The following is a 21101-nucleotide window of genomic DNA, read 5'->3' on the forward strand; positions in this document are numbered from 1 at the left end:
TTGTCCCACTAGCTGCCAACTCACAACTCTTTCTGCAGCCACATTTCTGCACAAATGTCAGTAGACTAACCATGGTGCATGCCTTCAGCCAACACAATATTCCAAACATGTTCAAAGCTCTGAGGGTGTGTTTTTAGGTGTGGGTGGCACACTGGGACAAGCTATGGTTTTGAAGCAAGTTCTAGATACTGACTTTCAATGACAATGAAAGTCAAACTCTACAAAAACCTTTCACTTTTGCACATCATCTAATATTCACACTAATTATTAGAAGGCTCTTATAGTTCATATATATGTTTAATGATACAGATGAGCAGCAGAAAATTTCCTGCAAGCAAAAATGTTAAAAAAAAGCAATACAGAGCCATCTAAACTCCTTGAATAGGCTGTGTTCTGCCACAGACTACTATTGTGCTGCAGAAATATTTTCTCTGTAGACATTCTCAGATAACTGTTTATAATACGATTTTATTCAAGTTTTGTAATATGCTTTCTCATTCTCCAAGCAGTAGAGTATCCTTGCAAGCAGGGGTTAAATCCTGTGGTTCCTTTTTGGCTTATCTTCCAGCAATAACAGGTTCATTTTCTGGCTTTGACAGGAGGCAGTTGGTTTACTGGCGGGCCATTGTGTAAGCATCAACTGCACTGGAACTACAGTAGGAACAAGAAACAGGAAGAAACCAGTTGGTAAAACACAATCATAGGCTGGCAGGCATTCGTGACTATTTGTCACTTCTTCCAAAGAGGGGAAAAACAGTTGGTGGCAGACATTCAGTGCCATCAAGTATCCAGAAATATCTTCTTTCTCCATGCCAGGATACTCAGAGTTTTACTTCAATGTGGACCATGGCTATTTGGAGGGACTGGTCCGAGGGTTCAAGGCTGGGATCTTGACAAGTGCGGACTATGTCAATTTAGCACAGTGTGAGACACTAGAAGGTAAGTCTGCTCATTTATTTTATTCAGGAAGAAACACTGTTCCTTAGGTCTTTGAAGAAGGGAAGGTAAAAGACTGAACTACTGAGAGTTTATCTTAAACCTCGAGACAACCCCGATGTCCTTTGAAGAACTGTTCTCATATTTAAGTTAATGGGTTTCCATAGACTGTGATTTGTGTGCAGGCTGTAATTTGCTAAGCAATGCAGACAATGGTGCTTTTTTGTTTACTGATAAGGTTTAGAGATCTCATGCACAGATTTTTAACCATGCTGTAGAACAGTTCAGGTCTGGAACTTTCATACCATTTCAACTGTATAAAACAGTTTCCAAAATCTTGTTAAAAGCTTGCTATTTGGCTCTGAGTTTCTTTATAAAATACAAGATTTTAGTAATTTGTTACTTCCTGAGTTTTAGGTCAGCGGTGGAGACTCAGCTTACCAGGAAGAGAAAACTAGACTCCACAGAGATAAAACAGGAAAAAAAGAAAAAAAAAAAAGAAAAAAAAAAAAAAAAGCTCTTTTCAAGGTGACTTTGCCACAGTAATAAAGAGAACACACAGTAGTTTCCAAAACAGCTTTCTGTGGCCAAGACTGGTCACAGCCTGATGAAGATAGACTTGTACCAAAGAATCATATGACATACCTTTAGACACTTGGCAGGAAAAGAATGCAACAGGAAGAAATCAGAAATCACCTTTCTAAAGGAACATAAAGTTAATTTTCCTGACTGCAAAGTGAAAGCTATGATTGTACACTCAATTTCTATAACTTGCAGTCTATAAGATCAATTTGGAAAAGAAAGAAGGAGAATGAATAAGCTCACTCTATTTTATGCTTTGGCTGATTTGTACATGCAGTAATGGGTTTGGAGTAAGAAAAAGGGAAGAATGATGATTCCCATATCCAACAGAGTTTTGAGGCTGTCTAAACTAAATAATGACATAAATCTGGGAAGATTGCCTGCCATTCATCTCTCAGATTAAAACAACTTCATTTAAAGAAATGCATGTAGATATTTACCTGTCTGCAGAATAAAGTTCCTCTATAGTTAAAGAAGAGTTTATCAATACAGACAATGGAATCTAGACACTACTGAACAGACCAAGTGCATGTGTCTACTTCTGCTGATAACCTGGAGAGATGTACCAGCTCTCCATTAAATACAGTGGCAGTTCAGACACGCAGAACAGATGTGTGTACAATCACACTGAGAAATTAAATTTATTCCTTATGTCAGCTGGACAAAGTCAACTGTTTCTTTACCCCATTTGTTCCAGCATTTGTGATCTATGCAACTTACAGACTCCACACAAAATACTGATATTGTATTTAATTTTTAAGTGAAAAAGTCCTGCTGCATTAGTATACAGACTTCAGAAAAAAGTAACAGCTTCAAACATCTATAAAAGACACAAAGGACAGATTGGTAGAATAACTACATTGTGTTGTCACTTCACTTCTCCCTGCAGATGAGCTCAATAAATGATGTCATCCGAAGCTTCATGAAGGAAAAAAAATCCTGGTTGCTTCTGAATAAGAATAAAAAACATGGAGTTAAAAATATATAAGGAATTATTTGCATTCTTCACAAAAGAATACTTGATCATGTTAAGTTTAGAATAGGTAAAAACCCCCTAAATTTTAAGTTATGCTATAAGGAAGTTATTTACCACCATGAGGTACTTTTCAAATATTTCTAAGAGCATGCAGCAGATGGACAGGTAACAAGAGAGATAAAAAACATTCCTAATTAAAATTTATAATAGGAAGAACAATTAGTTTTATTTTTTAAACTTATTTTTCTAGTGTTCATTCAACTTTAAAATGCAAATTATTTCATCAATAGAAGCAGCAGCCTTCAGCATCCCTCCTACAAGCACATCTCTATTACCAACTGTCACTTCCCCTTTTTCTTTATTCAATGGCATCTTTTTCACCACTGTAACTTTTTTCTACTTATTATAGACAGCTAACAGATTCCCACCATTTACCTACCAAATGTATTATTTATAATGAAAATATGAGAAATATAAAAATAATGGATTTCTACATGATGCTAAACACACTTGTTTCTCTGCACATGTAGGATGCTGTAATACTGAACTTTCACCATGAGTGTACAGTGCATCAAACCCAATGACCCCTACCTAAAGTAAATTTCTAGAGTATATTTCATACATTGTCTTTTATTTAAATTTGAAATATTCAGCAAGAGGATCTGTGGTGTAGTAATGTGATGTTTGCTCAGTAGTGCCATCATGTCTTCACATTAAAAGGTAATAAATTTACCCTATTCTGCCTTCTGTGGCTTAGCACCACACCACAAAAATGACCTAAGCTAAAGATACTATAAACATGCTAAAACAAACAAGCAGAAAACAGAAAATCAAAACCACTCAAAGTAACCCATAAAGAGAAGCAAAAAGATCTTTTAATTTCAAAGTGGTTTTGCTATCTCTAGAGAGGAAACAATAGCATCACTACTGAAGAACCACAAGAAAAACTGTAGATTAGTGTTTTCAATCTGCTTGATAATCACAGAGAAAGTGTAAAAGCGAGATGGAAATTAAAAAAAACTAACAGATACCACTGTGTCCTCTCAATTCAGGGCCATAAAGACAGGAGGAGAGGCTTTCAGTCCCACTTAGACATCCTCTTCAGCTTGGTTGAACTACGATTTCCATGGAGCTACCTCATGGGCTTCTTGCTACTCGTTTGGCCCTATGGCATCATCTGTTTCAAGGGAATGAGGTTCCCGGAACAACCTTACTGATAGTTTTGAAGTAGAATATGGGAGTATGGGAGTGTGGAGGTGTTTAAATGCAATGTTTTGTTCTTCTCTTGTTTTCTTCTGTGATAGAAAGGCTTCTGCTCTTTAGAAAGGGGGCTAAATCATAGAAGGGCAGGCATCTTAACTCTCATCCCGACAGAACCACTGAAACAAGTTTACTTAACTTGCCAGAGCCAGGGCTTGCCAGCACATGGTGGCTGAAATAACAGTGTTACCTGAAAGAAAACTGCAGCTAGTTGGTTATTGCTATCAAAGTGAGAGGTCAGACAAATTACCATGAACTTGATGCCAAGAGACCAGGTTAACACTTTGTTAAAGTTCTCACAATATTTTTTCATTCTTTTTGATCAGGATCATTGCTGTCTTAACTGCATTAATCTTAAACTAGTCTCCCCCTGTGCATTAATTCCTTTTGGTCATACTTTAGTTAATTGTGTTTGTTTGCTGTTCAGTTGTGAGTAAACTCACGTAATTATTTAAGGTCATACTTTTACTATAAGTTGTTCTCCTGCATGTAATTTAATGAGGAAAAAGACAATGCAGATGGATGACAATCAAAATGAATGGATGACAGCTGAAATACAGGAATTTTCTTTTGTAGGGATCTTTAAGATAAAAGCCAGAGTCTTGTGTAGGTCTCCAAGAGACCCTGAGAAAAGGGGCAGCTGCCATCAATAAGAGGTTTTGGTGAACAGGAATGTCTGAGGCCCCTGTAATGCTCAGCCATCTACTCCTGCTTAGTCACCCAGTCATGGCACTAATGCAAGCGTCTGACAGCGATAGTTCCCAGGCCTTATTTATCCCAGCAGCAAAGAAAGAACTGCAATTTAGGTCAACCAGTGCAGTCTCTAAGCTGCACTGAACTCTGTCTTGATGTGAACTCTGATTATGACATTCCTGGTTGATATTATATGGTATTGGAGCTTGTGGACAATCGTTTTGGCCAAGACCATTAGATAGAGTTGAATATTTTTTCTTACCTACAGTATGCATGTTGGCATTTATTTATTAAATTAAATACATCTATAAAGCAGGCTGTGTAACTGACAGGGTTATAAACATTGACAAACATTCCTGGGTATAACATTTCCTCCATAGCTTTTGGGAGATGGGTGAGGCTACTTAATGAATTATAGCTAATATTTTTCATGCCTTATATTAAGGCATGGCTTATGAAGCCACTCAATCAGAGAACAGAGCAACAGTAACAAAATCTTGTGAAACTACTCTTGATCAACAGGTTTTTGTTTCTGTTCATCATATGATGATGTTAATCACAATACAGAATGTTCAATATTTGGGGCTGATATTTACAGTCTGCTTTGTGCAGTTAACCCCTGAAAAGTACTGTGTTTGAAAGGCATTTACGCAGTGGGGCTAAAATCAGATATCTGTGGTTTATCTGAAAAGAAATTGAGAAAAGTTGGAATTGAGCTCTGCATCTAATAAAGTAGTATTATCTAATCTGAGCATATGCCAAGTATATTTATACTCTTTGTGACAAAAAAGGAGAAAAGTAGGAATGAACAGTTTTCACAGGAAATGTAGATGTAAAATCAAAATATTAATGAGCTTTTAAAAACTTGGTCTTACACAGACTAATTTCTGGGTATAACAGCATTTTTATTTATCTCAGTCTTCCTGACCTTTCCCTTTTTCTTCAATTGTGTTTCTTTTTTCATATTTGGATTCTCTTTCTCCTCTTCCTGCATGGAAGTCGGTACTGAAACTATGACTTTTTCTAAGTGTGTTATGTGATTTGATATAGATTTGATGAATAGACTACATGTGGTGGATAAGAAACTGGCTGAGTGGTTGCATCTGGACAGTAGTGGGCAATGCTCCAAAGTCCAGACAGAGCTCAGTGCTTAGCGGCACCCCTGCTCCTTTCTGGGACCAGGACCATTTGATATCTTCATCAGTGACACAGACAGTGGGATTGAGGACACTGTCAACAGGTTTGCAGGTGCCACCAAACTGAGTGGTGCATGTGACACCAAACTGAGTGAGTGGTGCAGCTGACACAACTGAAGGATGGGATGTCATTTAGAGGGACCCAGCAAAGCTGGAGAAGTGAGCCCATGGGAATCTCACAAGAGTCAATGAGGCCAAGGGTAAGGTCCTGCACCTGGGTTGGGCAATCCCTGGTATCAACACAGGCTGGGGCAGGAAGGAATTGAGAGCAGACCTCTGGAAAAGGACTTGGATGTCTACTACTCTTGGACAAAATGTCAGACGTGGGCTGAAAATGTGTGCTCACAGCCCAGAAAACCAACTATATCCTGGACTGCACCTAAAGCAAGGAGAAAAATGGTTCTCCCCCTCTGCTCTGCCCTCCTGAGACCCCACCTGGAGGACTGTCCAGCTCCAGGGTCCCCAGCTCAGGAAGGACATGGGCCTGTTGGAGTGAGTCCAGAGTAGGGCCACAGAGATGATCAGAGGGCTGGAACATCTCTCCTATGAGGAAAAGCTGAGACAGTTGGGACTGTTGAGCCTGGAGAAGGTTCCGGGAAGACTTTATTTCCAACTTTCAGTATCTGAAGGGAATTACAAGAAAGATAGAAACAAGCTTTTTAATAGGGTATGTAGCAATAGGACAAGGGGCAATGATTTCAAACTAAAAGAGAATACATTCAGACTAAATATAAGGAAAAAACATTTTAAAAGGAGGGCGGTTAAACACTGTTGGAAACATTCATGTCCAGATTGGACAGGACTCTGAGCAACCCTGAGGAACAGCCAACTTGCATAGAAGACTCTATGAAATAGTTTATCTCAGTAAGCTACAGTGCTAAACGTAGGAGTCTGCTTCACACTGTATGAGTTCTTTTGCTTTAAGTCTCAGTGTAGGCAGCCTTATTGCATACTAAGGAAGCATACACACCGGGAAATAGGCAAAAGTGGCTACTGTACTGATCAATGCTTACCTTGCTAACTGCAAATTAACTTCCTTACAGGTACAACCTTCTTTCCATCAGTGGGAGTGTTGCTGTCCTTTTTCCTAATTATCAGTTCAGATTTCACATAGAAATCGAATTATTATAAATGCCCAAATCATATAACAGTGTCCCAAGCTATAATTTACAATAGTAGCTATAATTTATGATAGTTTTAATATAGCATTTGAGCACAATTATGCTCTGCAGTGGGACCTTTTCTAAAAGAAAACATTAAACTCTTTTGAACATAAAGAACTAATTCAAATGCTTGCTTATGCCTCATGCTAAAAAATGGCTAGCAGAGAAAATTTGTCATATTAATTCTATGATATCCTGAAAGCTTCTTTTAACTTTGTGGTCAAAACAACTCATTTTTCCCCAGTCACCAGGGTTGAGAGCTCAAACAGAAAATGTCACAATAACCCAAGTTTCTGGAACAGCTTCTTAGAATTTGCTAGTAGCAGCCATAAATCAGAGAAAGCCAAACCAGAAATGATAAGAAAGTGTAAACTCTCCTCTTTCAAGTGTTCCACTGCAGAATCCATTTTGCGTCCAGAATGTGTGTTAGGCAAGATGATTTCACTTCTTCAGGCAGCCTGATAACAGAAGATTATAATCTTACTTGAGATTTAGATGTTTCATGGGATTATTTAAGATCTTACCAAAGTTAAAGGATTATTCCTATTAATACAAAACAGTCCATGAAAGTGCAGCAGACAAAACAACTGACACATTATAATGGTACAAATCAGTAAAATCAAAACATTGAACAAACCTGATGAGGGAGTGACTAAGACAGTAGTGAGTAACAGCCTGTCTGGTATGTCTGAAAATGAAAGTTGATGGTTAAACTTCTGACAAAGACATAAATTATTTGTTCTTTCCTACAGTATGCAGAAAGTCTTACTGGTAGAAGGTAGTACAAATTTGCATCAATTTTGCATTTAGAATATATTAGATCTATGCAAAAAAAATTCCAATAGAGTATGATCAGTTGCTTAATATAAAAATATATTAGAAATTAAATTAAAAAAAAAAAATTCTTGCAGACAATATGGCAGTTTATTTTCATGATCTTTCCTGAATTTAATTTCAGATCTGAAGTTACACCTCCAGACTACAGACTATGGCAACTTCTTGGCTAACGAAACTGGCCCTCTCACTGTTTCCACCATAGATGAAAAACTGAAAACAAAACTACTCACAGAATTTCATTACTTTAGAAACCATGCTTTTGAACCACTTGCCACTTTTCTGAATTTTGTCACGTAAGTAATATTACCACATAGCTTACCACATAGTAGTAAAATAGCTTACCACATATCTTATCACACAGAAAAAGCAGTTAAATAGTGTAAATGCAATATATTGGAATTTCTATTAAGCTTTAAAAAAACAGCAAAATTACTTTGATACTGCTACATTTACATACTTTGCTTGCTACTATAAATTCTGAAACTGTATGTGTATATGAAGAGCTATTGTCTTTGCATCTAATTATTTTAAAGAACAGAAGCAGTTTTCTTTATGTGAACAGTGGCAGAAAAATTAATTAATTAAAAAATTATTACAATTTTCAAACACTATTTAAGTCAGATAACTTAGAAAACTACATTGCGGAGGGATGTAATTCATGAAAAAGATAATAATTTAATGATGTACAGGGAAGTTATTTAATTCCTAGGCATGTGGCAAATTGTATGCCTTTTTTAAAGGGGGAAAGACAACATATCCTAAATCTGTCATAATTTTTATACTATTTGAACCAAATAAAATAAACAGGGAGACTTTATATGGCATGTTGCAAGGTACTTGGAGCCAAGTAGCTTTATTTGAAAGTTTGGCTGCTGTTTGATGCTGGATGAAGAGAAACCTCTGATCTCAATACCATCATAAATAGATGAAACTTGCAAACAAGTGGCTTAAACAACTTTAAGAACAAGGATCTGCTTTATAACAGTATAACAACACAGACTAGCAAAATACTAGCATGATATTTTTCCTAAATACTCCCCTTGATCTTATACTTTTAATATATTCTAACAAGAACAATTAACTGTTCAACTAAATTTCAAGGACCATTTTTATTATAACAGTAAAAATGAAAGTATCTTTTTTCTTCTGGTCATGTGTAGCTGACCACTTTTAGGCTGATACATTAACAGGATGTTAAAGGCTGTACTAGGATGCCTGTGGGCAAACAATGTTTACATTTTGTTTCAAGGAAAGAAAAATGGAAGCATGAAGTTTTGGCAGTTCTTTTCTCACACTCATTGACATAAATGTATAGATGTGTATGCACAGTCTTTGCTCATTGTTGTTTTTTTTTTTTTTAATAATGGGTACACTGGTTAAAGATATTTCACACAAATCGTTGAACTACATTCCACCAGATCTTCAAGCCCGAGTCACATATTCTGGGTGAGAACATATTAATCTTGTATGTTTCTAGCTGTGTTCTTAGTCAACAATGAGAACTCAAGACTGGCATTCAAGAGAATTTCCGAGTCACTGAAAAGACTCTTCTCAGCCCCTTTGACACTAAAACTAGTATAAAGCTGATAGAAAATTTCTACTCAAAAGAAAAAATTACATAATACAGAAGAAATCTGTAAGAGCCTGTATTTAGCTCCGTCATGGGAAGATGTTTAAAGCTGAGTGAGAAGAAAACCTAAGACTGGACCATCTACATGACCTCCGCAGTTTTAGTGCCAAGATTCCCATGTACTTCTTTGTCCAGATGGCATATATGAAATAAAAAAAATACCAAACTTGAAAAGTTGCTAGCTCAGGTGATTTGCTTTGGATACCACTCATTGTCACTTGTTACAGTGAATCTACATCTCTCACCTGTTATGTTTATTACAGTCATGCATCAGTACCACCTTCTTTAAAAGTGTACATTTTCTAAATCAGTCATTTCAGTCAGGTATCACTCAGGTTTAAAACTAGTGCTGTGTTATCTACTTGCTGTTTTAAAACTCTGTTGATCTTTGATGAGCTATTGATACAGAATGCACATACATTCTGATAATACTTCAGTATTATGGCTAATTTTCAAAAATGTTGGCTTTTTATTTTGTCAAGTGAAAGCTGATTATAATTTATTTTTGCTTTTTCTTTCCAATACAGATACAGCTATATGATTGATAATGTAATTCTTTTAATAACTGGCACATTACATCAACGACCCATAGCTGAACTTGCTCCCAAGTGCCATCCATTGGGGAGCTTTGAGCAAATGGAAGCAGTCAGCATTGCCTCAAACCCTACTGAACTCTTCAATGCAATTTTGGTTGACACACCATTAGGTAAAAACATGGAATTTTATTTTTTTTTTCAAAACTACTAATCCTGTGTTCTTTAGAACAGGATGTTTCCCACTGGATATTCTGTGTTTTGGCAACAAAAATCTTGAATTGTAGATCAAGAACATCTGAAGCTGTGCTCAGGACATATTCTATTAACATTTATCAATAGTTTCTATATCCACCTTGGGTAGCAGATTCAGAAAAAACATGTTACTCAAGAAGGGAAATGTATATCTTTTCTATTCTAGTCACTGATTTAAAACATATATATTTTTATTTCAACACCTACATTGTATTAAAAAATATGTCTTCACTAAGGATCAAGCAGACAGCTACTAATAAATATTAGATGTCGTGGTAGAACCAAGATTCCCTCTTGAGATTTGGGCATGGTTCAAATATAAAGAAAAGTCTTATTTTGAAGAATTAAATCTAAGAGCAAAGTGTAACGTTTGGGAATGTCACATTATGAAATTAAGATGAAACTCTGCTCAGTGTGGTGCAGCAGCCAACACGAACAAAACCTAATAGCCTGTGAAGGGCACTGAGAATAAGACAGAACTGGATGTATTTGAATGTATACGAAACCATTATGTGCCTTCATCTTCAGTACTGTGAGAGGTTTTGGGTTCTGCTTCTCTAATAGGTGAGATAGGTTGGCCTCAGACAGAAAAAATTCCCAACCAGCCACTTGCTCACCCCCTACTCTCAGCACAATGAAGGGGAGAAAAAAGGTGGAAAAAATAGATTGTGGGTTGAGATCACCCACAAAGTACTGTTGAAGGCAAGCCAGACTAAACCTGTGGGGAAATTAACTTGATTTATTACTGATTTATATATGTATGACATTAATTAATTACTGATTCAGATATATAAGGAAACAAATAGAAAATAATTTAGAGGAAACAAATAGAAACATTTAGAGGAAAACTTGGAGAAACTTGGGGAAAATACCTTTCTTCCATCCTTTGCTGCTCCTTCATGCCAGGCTCCTCCCCTCTGCCCCCCTGTTATCCCTACAGGTTACACTGCATCCCTCCAGACAGGCAGGGCAGTCACAAAGAGCAGGGGGAGTTTAGAGCCATAGAATCATACAATGGGTAGGAAGTGAGACAAAACATCATCTAGTTCCAACACCCCTGCCATGGGCAAGGACACCTTCCACTATACCAGGTTGCTCAGAGCCCCTTCCAACCAGGCCTTGGATAATCCCAGGTGGGCCCCCTTCAGATACACCTGCTTGACTGAGGGGCTTGGCTGTGCCCTTGGTGGGTCCCAGCTGGAGCTGCCTGTGTCCAGCAGAGCCCACTCCTGCCTTTCCCTCTCAGAGACCACCCTGCAGCACACTGCCACCAGTGCCTGGGCACTGGTACACTGTAAAGTGAAATCAGAGAAGGGACAGAGCAGGACAGCTAAAATGAACAGTGCTGCCATGTGTAGACAGACTGAAAAGTCCAGACTGCAGTTTGGAGTGGACAAAGCTGATGAGAGATATTGAAAAGGTTTACAGATTCCTGAGAGCAGTGGTTTGTTCACAGTGAGTTATGAACTGCTGCTTACCAAATCCTTCAGAAGACCAAGTACCAGCAGAAAAATAGTTTTAAAAGGTAAGCTAAACCACTGTTTTCACACAGCTGGTAGTAAATTTCTGGAATTTTTTTCTTTTTTTTTTTTTGCTAAACTAGTTCGTAAAAGAAGAGAGTGTTAGTTCTCTAAAGTCGTGGGACAAATTTGTGGGCAATAGATCTATAAGGAGATACTGAAGGGAACACTCAGGGCTATTCTTCCTGATATTCTCCATTCAAACTCTGGATGCTGGAAAAGTAGGAAGGGATAAGACCACAAAACATGGCCGGGCTCACATCCTTTCTGTAAATACCATCTTCCATTGCCACTGCTTGGGAAAACACTTCTTCATATGGTACTGCTCTGCCCCACTGGGCTAGCTCAGGAACAGCAAGAGGTTATGAATATCGTATTTTTATATGGTCCAGCTGCACAAGTGAAATTCATCCACTGCCTCCCTGCTCAAAAGCTTGCTCTTTAGCTAGTTTTGCCGAGGACCCATAACCACAGGTGGTCAAGGTCAAAGCATGTGCCCTTTATCAGCTGCAACCTGTTGCCTTTCCCACACTACATATGCAAAGAAGAAAACGGAAAACACAAAAGAGGATTCTCCTTAACAATTGCAGAATACTTGCATGATTTCAGACAAAAATTATTTTTCATGTCCCTTACTAGAAAATCTCCATAATATCCAAACTATATACTTTAGGGAAGATTAGGGCTTTCATTAGCATTCCCATTTGATTCCCTCTGGAGACATGGGCTCTGGCTGCAGCACTGATTGATTCCCCTCACTGCAGATTCTCATTAAAAAGGAGGGGATAGGAGGATAAGGGGAAAATCAAGCGGATTTTTCTTCCTCTCTATTATATCACCCTTTCTCGTACAACATAACCCTTGGATCTTGCTCACACACTGGTGAGCAATGGACAGGAGATGTATATTATCAACATGCAGATATACAGTGCTATGTTTTAAATTCTGCTTTCAGCTGCTTTTTTTCAAGACTGCCTGTCTGAAAATGACCTGGATGAAATGAACATTGAAATAATGCGCAACAAACTGTACAAGGCAAGTCTTTACACCAAAATGATAATATTTGGGGTTTATCAAATGTCTCAGGAAAGCAGGTCAGTATCATTAACCCTGTTTTGTGGATGGGGAAACAGAAATATGGTGAGATGAAGCAAGCTGTCTAAGGTCATCTGGTTGATTTCAAGTCCCGAAATGAAACCCAGCTGCTTCCATTTCTACTCCACTATTTGGGGACTTTTCAAATTTTAGGTCTGCATCCAAATTCTAATTTAATACCTCATTAATGAAAATGCTCTAGATGTCAAGCTAATATCCAGATCCAGATTTGTTTATGAGTAACTCAGCCACCAAATGCCAGAGAACTCTTAGCTCCTCAGTGAGGAGACTGGTTTTGGCTAACATCTATCTTTATTTATATAAGGAAGATGAGATTTAAAGGGTCTAATGGTTTTGAGTGTAGCTAACATGAATTTCACTTAAGGATTTAGTACAATTTTCTTCCTTTAAAAAATAATTTTAAGCATTGTTACAGCACAGTGCTGCAAGGATATGCATCTAACATGGGCCTTGCATTTTCAAAGTACTTTACAAATCTTCACACACAGGTCACTACTGTTACAGTGGTCTCTTTAAAGGCTATACATACCCCAATCCATTTCTCCATCTTTCTTTTACAGTGGATTCCCCAGATTGCAGGAAGTATTTTTACAGTGATCCGATTGCACTAGGGGAAAAGAAAATAAAATTCTGTTTGTCTTACAAATGATATTTTTAAATTCCAAAGCAAATTTTTAATTCTTAAAGCATTCACTAATTCGCTCATTCAATACAACATCAATTATGCCTACATATATTAATTTTTAAACGTATTTTAATTCTTTCACAGCACTACTATACTAGACACTTTTTCCAATTTAGTAGCATACATATTTGATTTCTATATCCTGTGAGGATGTCCATATATTAACACTTATCAAATCTATTTTTTTTTTTTCTTCTTGCTCATCTAAGTATTAGGAGGACTATTCTGCAAACACTAATAAATTATTAATAGATAATTTCTCCTTTACTTCAGCTGTCAATGTGATCAATTTCTTCTGCTCTACTATCAGATAGCACTATACAGAACCTAATACATAATTCCATGCAGTAGATCCCCCTTGAGATGACTCTACTTAAAATTCACTTAATTGCATAGCTAGCGACAGCTCCTAACAAGATTGCGTGAAGTTGTAGCAAATGCATTTTAACATAAATGTTCTCTAATGCAGTATTTTGGGAGACTGAGAAGCAGGCAGAACAGCATCTTGGATATATTTCATGTCCTTCCTGCACAGGTATTTTGAAATGGGTGCAGATGCCAGAATCCTTAATAGACCACAGGGCTCTGCAGGCCAGTATTACAGAAGCTTTGTCTGCTGTTCTGGCCTAATCCAGGGTTTAGGGTAGAGCAGTAGGGATTAGTTTGTGTATCCTCATCCTGCTGGCCCAACAGCCATGGCATATGCCCAAATCCCCTCCTCCACACACTATAAATGAAGAGTTTCCTTTAGCCATCTGCTTATTATGCAGTGGGAGCTCAATGGAGCTCAAAAAGTTCCTTCTTTAGAGAGCAAGTAAAACATAATATTTTTCTTATTACAATTTTTGGAAACATTTGATCTCAAATTTTAAAAAGAAGACATTTGCATTTGAATGTTTCAACTTTCATCTGAACTAAGTAATTAAGCACATACTTAAAATTTAAATTCATAGGTGTAATTATCAAAGTTAATGGAAGTATTTAAAAATTGGATTCATGGCTATGTGCAATCCTGGTCCAGGTCTTAAGCAGCATTTAAAATATTTCTCTTCTTCTTTCATGTAGTCTTACCTTGAGGCATTTTATAAGTTTTGTGAAAAACAAGGTGGTACTACAGCAGAAATAATGAAACCTATTCTTGAGGTAAGAAACATTCAATCTTTATGCATTAAAGTACTCCACAATGTTTTCATAATTGTCTCACTTTGTTCTTCCTGTTCAATTTCTCTCCATTTGCAAAGGTAACTGTGAAATGTTTGCTTCTCCTCTAAATATATCTGTTTTTTCTAAGATGTAATGAATAGTGTATTCAAAGATGACTTTTACCTTTTTACTAGAAAAGCAGCTAGACCATTACTAAGGAGGAGCCAGTCTCAGTTATCAGAGAGCAGAAAAGAAGAAATAGTTCACTAATCACAACCTGTTGCCCTTTAACATTTCTCTCCACTGTGTAGAAAAGCCAAAAATGTTGATTATTGATTTTGGGATAGCTAAAGCCTGGCATTACTGTCTATTTACTAATCAATAATCTTCAAGCTTCATGTCACTGATACGTTTGTTTACTTTCCTATTAAAATTAGTGATTGAGGTTAGAGTTGAGTGACCTTTGGAATTAGTGTCATATAAAAATAGAACATTCTGTGTTATATTTTTGCCTCAACTCAGCAAAGTTTAATATTTTTTTCCATGGCATACAAAGTTCCCAATGTCCTCCCCCCAAAGCATACATGCATCTAGTGAATGATATTTTTGTCTCTGTTTTTTTTTAATAAAAGATAAAGAAATTTCTAAAATTGAATTCTCAGCATTCAGGTCCCCTTTTATTTTTATTTTTTTTTTCTCACTTAGTCTATCACAATTCTTTGCAGAGGCTGACAGTCAGACCACCCACTTGCTTCCAGGAGTCTTTTTTTCTGGATAATCAATTTTACACCCTGGAAACCAAAAAAATTCACTGATGAGGTCTGATGACATCATACTAAAAGTTTGCATTTAGAAGAGAGATAATAACCCTGGGAACTCATTCCTGAGGGAAGAATGTGTCTGAATTACATTTAACAAAATAATGTCCTAAAAGGGATGGCAATTTCCTATTTTCATTAAGCAGGTCACAACGTTTCAATTTATGCTCTAAACAAAATTCTCTTAATCAAGTTAAATTGAATAGAAAATAAGTATTTTGACTTTTCTTAGAAATAAAAAGCAAGAGATTGTCTGGCATAGCTGATTCAGATTTTTCAGAAAGTTTGTTTTTAAATATGAATTCATGCTCAGTGCAGATTACTTACTAACATTAGTTAAAGCATGTGGTAAAACTCCCTTTATATCAATGGTAACAATTTAGCCTATGATAAGCTTCTTTAAAATCCCTATCTAATGTCAATCACCCAGGAAGATAAACTTTTCTATAGAAGATTTCCATTTCTATAACATTTTATTAACCCGAAGAGACACACAGAACAGGCTGCTAATGGTTGGAGTCAGAAAAAACTCACAAGTTTAATTATTGAAAAGATTACTTGCTATTTATTTTGTAATCTTATATGTAAGGCTACCAACCTGACCCTACAGATGAGGCTGAGGTATTTATCTCCCCAGCTCCTTGACCACCACATGCGCCAAATTTCCTTATTAAGAGTACTGATGATCTCTTTTCCACCATGGGCAGCACATGCTGCTTGTTTAGCCCTGAATCTGGCAGGAAACTGCAGGACTGCACTGCAGCTAAAGTTCTGTCTGCTAGCATGGCCCCGTGCTAAATTATGACCCACATGCAAACATGCACTAAGGAAATGGAATCAGTCATCCTCTGATTCCACTTCTACCTGCAGCAATCAGATGGACTGTCACTAAGTAATTGCCTCATGGCCTTATTCTCTGTAGAGACCCTCATGTGCCAATAGTTTGATGAATTGAGAGGTCTGAGTGGATGGGAGTTATTGTGAAAATTTTCTCAAACTGGAAGCCACAAGAAGCAGAGCCCACACCTGCTACCATTAGTTGCAATGCTTCTAATGCTTTTTAGCAACAAAATATTACACATCTAACACCTAGATTCTACATGGCTTTAACAAGTTGAAAAAAGAAAGCATTTGTCTTTCTAAAATTGTTTCAGTAGGTCTAATAGGCTTATTTTATCAATTAAGGAAGTGAAGTTTGGCCCTGTTATTCATTAGCTAGAAATCCTTTCAAGCACACTTATTTTCATCTCATTACTTCTTTACTGTTTACTCCTTCTCCTTACTTAGAAGTCAGCACCAGCGGGTAGCAAGTTCCTGTTATTGTGTGTTCCCATACACAAGAGTAGATGAGAATATGTGTTTACTGGCTAAAGTGGCAGATTAGTGTTGCAAATGCAGCCTTATTATTCAAATGAAAAGAGCACCTCTCTCTTGAACTAGCTCAAATATTCACAGAATAAGAAATTTTGTAAGCCGCCTAAAATGTGTGTATACTATATATACACTTCATTGTGAAGATTTTCCCTGTGTAATCCCTGCAATCAGCAAGGGCTCTGCTGTTCTTAGAACATGAAAGTAACAAATAAAGGAAAAAATTAAAACCACAGTCAATTTAGATCTCCAGACAGAAGAAATGATTGGTTTTATTTACTACTGCATTTTTAAGTCATACCGTAAGAATGATAAGTGAAATTTCGCCTTGTGAAAATAAGAACCCAAGGGCTCAACATTGGATTGCCTTTCAGGCTGCTGCTGCAGTAAAAATACAGATACTACAGGCATCTAAACCTGATAGAAGAAATATAGCCTTTGATTCTATCTATTAAAAATTAACTTTTATTTAAACCACTTAAAACTTTAACTTGGCAAGTAAGCTGCTCCATTCTCCTTGTCAAAGTATCGTTTTAAACATGTGCATTGAGAAAATACACTTTTTTTAGGATTTTCCTTCAACTTTGACTATCAACAGCACTTTAAGTTATGGGCATTACTATTGATTCTTGGCCCTTTCCTTTGTTAGTTTTATTTATAAGATCATTATTTAATAATCTTATGCATGAGTATGTGAAGATATTTTTTCTTGTCAACATCTGGGTAAAAAAAGAGGGAAATGAAGAAGCAGCAGAAATTATACTTTTAGAACAAAAAATATAAATAACAAGAAATCACAAAATAAAAGCTGTAGTTGCAAAATCTTGTTTGATTTTCTAGTTAGAATTTAATTCATATTTGCAAAGAAGAACTTGCAATTTCAAAAATAAGGTATGTTTCCAATGCTCTCAAATTGACTTCTTAAAAAAATTAAATTTCCATAGTTTGACTTACTTAAAGAAACCCAGAACATACCCACCCTAATTTAGAATGAGATGTCTAATGGCACCTCTTTATTCTTTGTTTTGCATATTAAGTTTGAGGCAGACAGACGGGCTTTTATCATCACCATTAATTCATTTGGCACTGAGCTGAGTAAAGATGACCGAGAGAAGCTGTATCCAACCTGTGGAAAACTTTATCCAGAAGGCTTACACCTGTTGGCCAATGCAGATGACTACGAGCAAGTGAAGCGTGTTGCAGAATATTATGCAGTATGTAAACTAATTTGTTAAAACAAAAAGCCAATATAAAAATAGCTAATTAACATGTCCTGACATCAGCAAAATTTTTAAGAGCATACATGTAAGTTAAAAGAATTTTCAAGAGGAAAAAAGTCAGCAGAGGTACTAAAGTTCCCATAAAAAAGTGTATGGGATCAAAGACTTTTGATATGAAGAGATAAGATTAAGATAAGACATTATTACATTACTGCAGTACAAAGTTCCTCTTACAAGGATGTTTAAGTAAGAGCAAATCACATCTAGTAAATAAAACTCTTCTTACTCCATTCACCCTCCCCAAATTGAGTTTCACTTCATTTCTTCTGCCTCCAAGATTTTGGAGCACAGTCAATCTCAGCTGACCAAACAATTCATGTCATTGATTAGTCAAACCTGATTTATTGCCAGTATATCCTAAGAATTCCCTTCTGAAATGTGTTCTCTAAATCACTAATTGATTCAAAGAAGTAGATGAAAATGTGAATATTGATGCAAATATTGCTTTTATTAAAGAATATTTAATCTGCAACACTTGATCTATGAATTAATAGATCAAGTGTTGTAGATTAACTAATCTCTTGTACTCTGTTGCACTCTAATTATAATATTTAAGCTACCTCTAAGCAGGTACACAAAAAAATGTCTGGTCTATTTCTTTTTCCACAAAAAAAAAAAACACCACCTCATGAAGGTGGAGCTATGCATCTGCTCCTATGCATAAGCAGAACATAACCAAAAGTTATCATGTCAGTGAGATATGGAGCAAGACTGTCCATGACATGGTGGGTTATTTAGATGAATTTGGGAACCATTGTCGTAGACCTCTACTACACTCCTACATTAAGGGAAAAACAAACCACACACACATAGGATGAAATTACACAGAAACATAACACCTAAGAAATCAAATCAAATATATCTGCACGGGATATTCCAGGATGACAAATCAGATTAATGGATTTGGATACAATATTAATGCAGGTAAAGCAAATCCAGCTGACTACTGGAAATAAATAAGAGCAGCCATATGATGATCAGAGTTCAGTATTTTGGCTCCATTTAGAGCTCTGGTTCTGATGGATACTATTTGCACAAGAAATTCAGTGCTCTCTACGCAAAGGAGTGAAAGGTCACATGTCATTCCACAATAAGCCTCTTTTAGTGCCTTCAGTAAATTACTTGAAATTGTTGGAAATGATGATAAGAAATACAAGAACAAATCTGATTTTTCTTTCTGTTGCTGATTATATGCTTTTAACTTTTGATTTATGTAGAATTGTAATCTGTACAGGAGGTATTCTATACAGAAAGATTACTTAACAAAGATTAATTTACAAAGTAATGTAAGGTGTCTATGTCTGTGCTGCACAGAATGCAAAAGTACCTTATTTCCATGAAGTGGTTGTCTGTGCTTTTAGGATTACAAGGCTGTGTTTGAAGGTGTAGGGAGTGGCACTGGAGAAAAGACACTGGAAGACGCATTTTTTGAACATGAGGTAAAACTTCTAGCCTTAAAATACAAAAATGAATGTTACTCACATGGAATAAGAATTAAAACAAGAATGAGGTACCAGGCTTTTGATTCTACTGTGCTGCTTCCTATTCAAGAACATGGATTTTTGATGGCTGTCAACATTTGGCTGAATCAAAATAGAAGAATTTACCTTTTTATGTAAAATTAATCCTATATTGTTCTTCTGAAGACTCTTTACAGAGCTATCAATCCTGATAGCCTATCCAAAAAGCTATCTCATAAACACCATTTAATTAAATTTCTTTTGAGTAATCTACTAAAGTATTTCACCACTGTCTTTTATTTCCTGTAATATTGCTGTAGTCTATTACCAAAATTATTCCACAGATGACATTTCAATTAGAGTGATACTCAAGAGATTGTTAAATATAATCATGGTTACAAAGCTGCAAGACATCTTGAACATAAAAGCTACCATATAAAAATCCCATTCTACTTCCTTGATATTTTATCATAACACTTGTTTCATCTTTTCTACAGGTAAAGCTGAATGTGCTTGCATTCAACAACCAGTTTCATTTTGGAGTATTTTATGCCTATGTGAAGTTAAAGGAACAAGAATGCAGGAATATTGTATGGATTGCTGAATGCATTTCTCAGAGACACAGAACCAAAATTAACAACTACATTCCAATTTTCTAAATCTGAGAATCTATGATGCTTGAAAAGATACATAGAAAAGAAGAAAAATCTTATTTCAAAAATTAACTCTTATCAGACGTGTTAAATTTTATTAATGAGCCTCCTTATATACATCACCATAGGAAAAAAGTAATGCAATTAGAGATACAAGTACTTCTTAAGGAAATACTAATGGGTTTATTCACAAATTTGCTGGTAGATTTGTTCCCCACTGTGCCTATTTTAATTTAATTGATCAATAAAAAGCTCCTGTAATGTCTTACATATATACTCTTTCTCTTTTGTGGAACCAAGACTTGTATCAACAACATTTGAAAAGATCTTTAATGGCTTTTATTTTTAATTAATGTTTTTCTCAAAGGGCCAATTAAACCACTACTTCTATCTCACAGGGTCTTTCTTATGGCATACAGATTGTATGAAGGACTTAATACACAAATAAGAGAGAAACTCTGAAATTGCCCTTAACAAATCTGAAGGGGAAGCTTCTTGATCTTAACTGTGATTCTTTTCTGCAACTAAATGTAAATAAGTAACTTCAGTATCATTAAAATGTTTTTATTTCTTCCTTTATGGTCAAATGAGGAGCACCCTGTGTCAAACAATGGGGGTCTGATCTAGTCCACAGCAAAAAAAATATCCCCTCCCAACACACCAAAGAATTGTCTTTATGTATGCACTAGAGAAGATTATGAAACATGAATGAAAATGCCAACCAAGTCTGTATCAGTTTTACATCAGACACAAACAACACCAGCTCTGAGCTATTTGAGGACCTGGCTAGGATCAGTAACTAAAAATAGAGGGAACAGTTGAAGCCAGATTGTAGCAGGACAAGATTAATTCTGCCGAAGAAAAAGGGAAGATTTTGAAAGCTTTATTGAGGTTCTGCCTTCCTACTTTATTCGAAGAATTTGCCATTTTATCTTTCAAACAGGTCATACTTTGATTTTCTGCATGACTTCCCAGTTTCAGGCTGCACAACAGC

General features: G+C 36.2%; 1 protein-coding gene and 1 long non-coding RNA gene across 3 annotated transcripts; one reads left to right on the forward strand and one right to left on the reverse strand.

Moving 5' to 3' along the window:
- The first annotated feature begins 809 nt into the window (after nucleotides 1-809).
- Nucleotides 810-20377, forward strand: ATP6V0D2 (ATPase H+ transporting V0 subunit d2). The gene is made up of 8 exons (XM_002199805.7): nucleotides 810-939; nucleotides 7765-7936; nucleotides 9801-9979; nucleotides 12537-12616; nucleotides 14448-14525; nucleotides 17752-17928; nucleotides 19356-19433; nucleotides 19952-20377. Exons 1-8 carry the CDS (start codon nucleotides 810-812, stop codon nucleotides 20111-20113), a joined length of 1056 nt encoding a protein of 351 aa, XP_002199841.4. The 3' UTR covers nucleotides 20114-20377.
- Nucleotides 885-13461, reverse strand: LOC121469243 (uncharacterized). 2 transcript variants are annotated; one of them, XR_005979216.2, is made up of 4 exons: nucleotides 13227-13457; nucleotides 6657-7264; nucleotides 6079-6266; nucleotides 885-2467 (listed from the first exon to the last, which is right to left on the reverse strand). It is a non-coding gene; the product is annotated as an uncharacterized lncRNA (long non-coding RNA). The 2 variants fall into 2 exon arrangements; XR_005979215.2 differs by having other exon boundaries at nucleotides 6079-7264; nucleotides 13227-13461.
- Nucleotides 20378-21101: the final 724 nt, after the last annotated feature.

The sequence above is a fragment of the Taeniopygia guttata genome, chromosome 2, assembly GCF_048771995.1.
Source record: "Taeniopygia guttata chromosome 2, bTaeGut7.mat, whole genome shotgun sequence".
NCBI classification, from domain to species: domain Eukaryota; kingdom Metazoa; phylum Chordata; class Aves; order Passeriformes; family Estrildidae; genus Taeniopygia; species Taeniopygia guttata.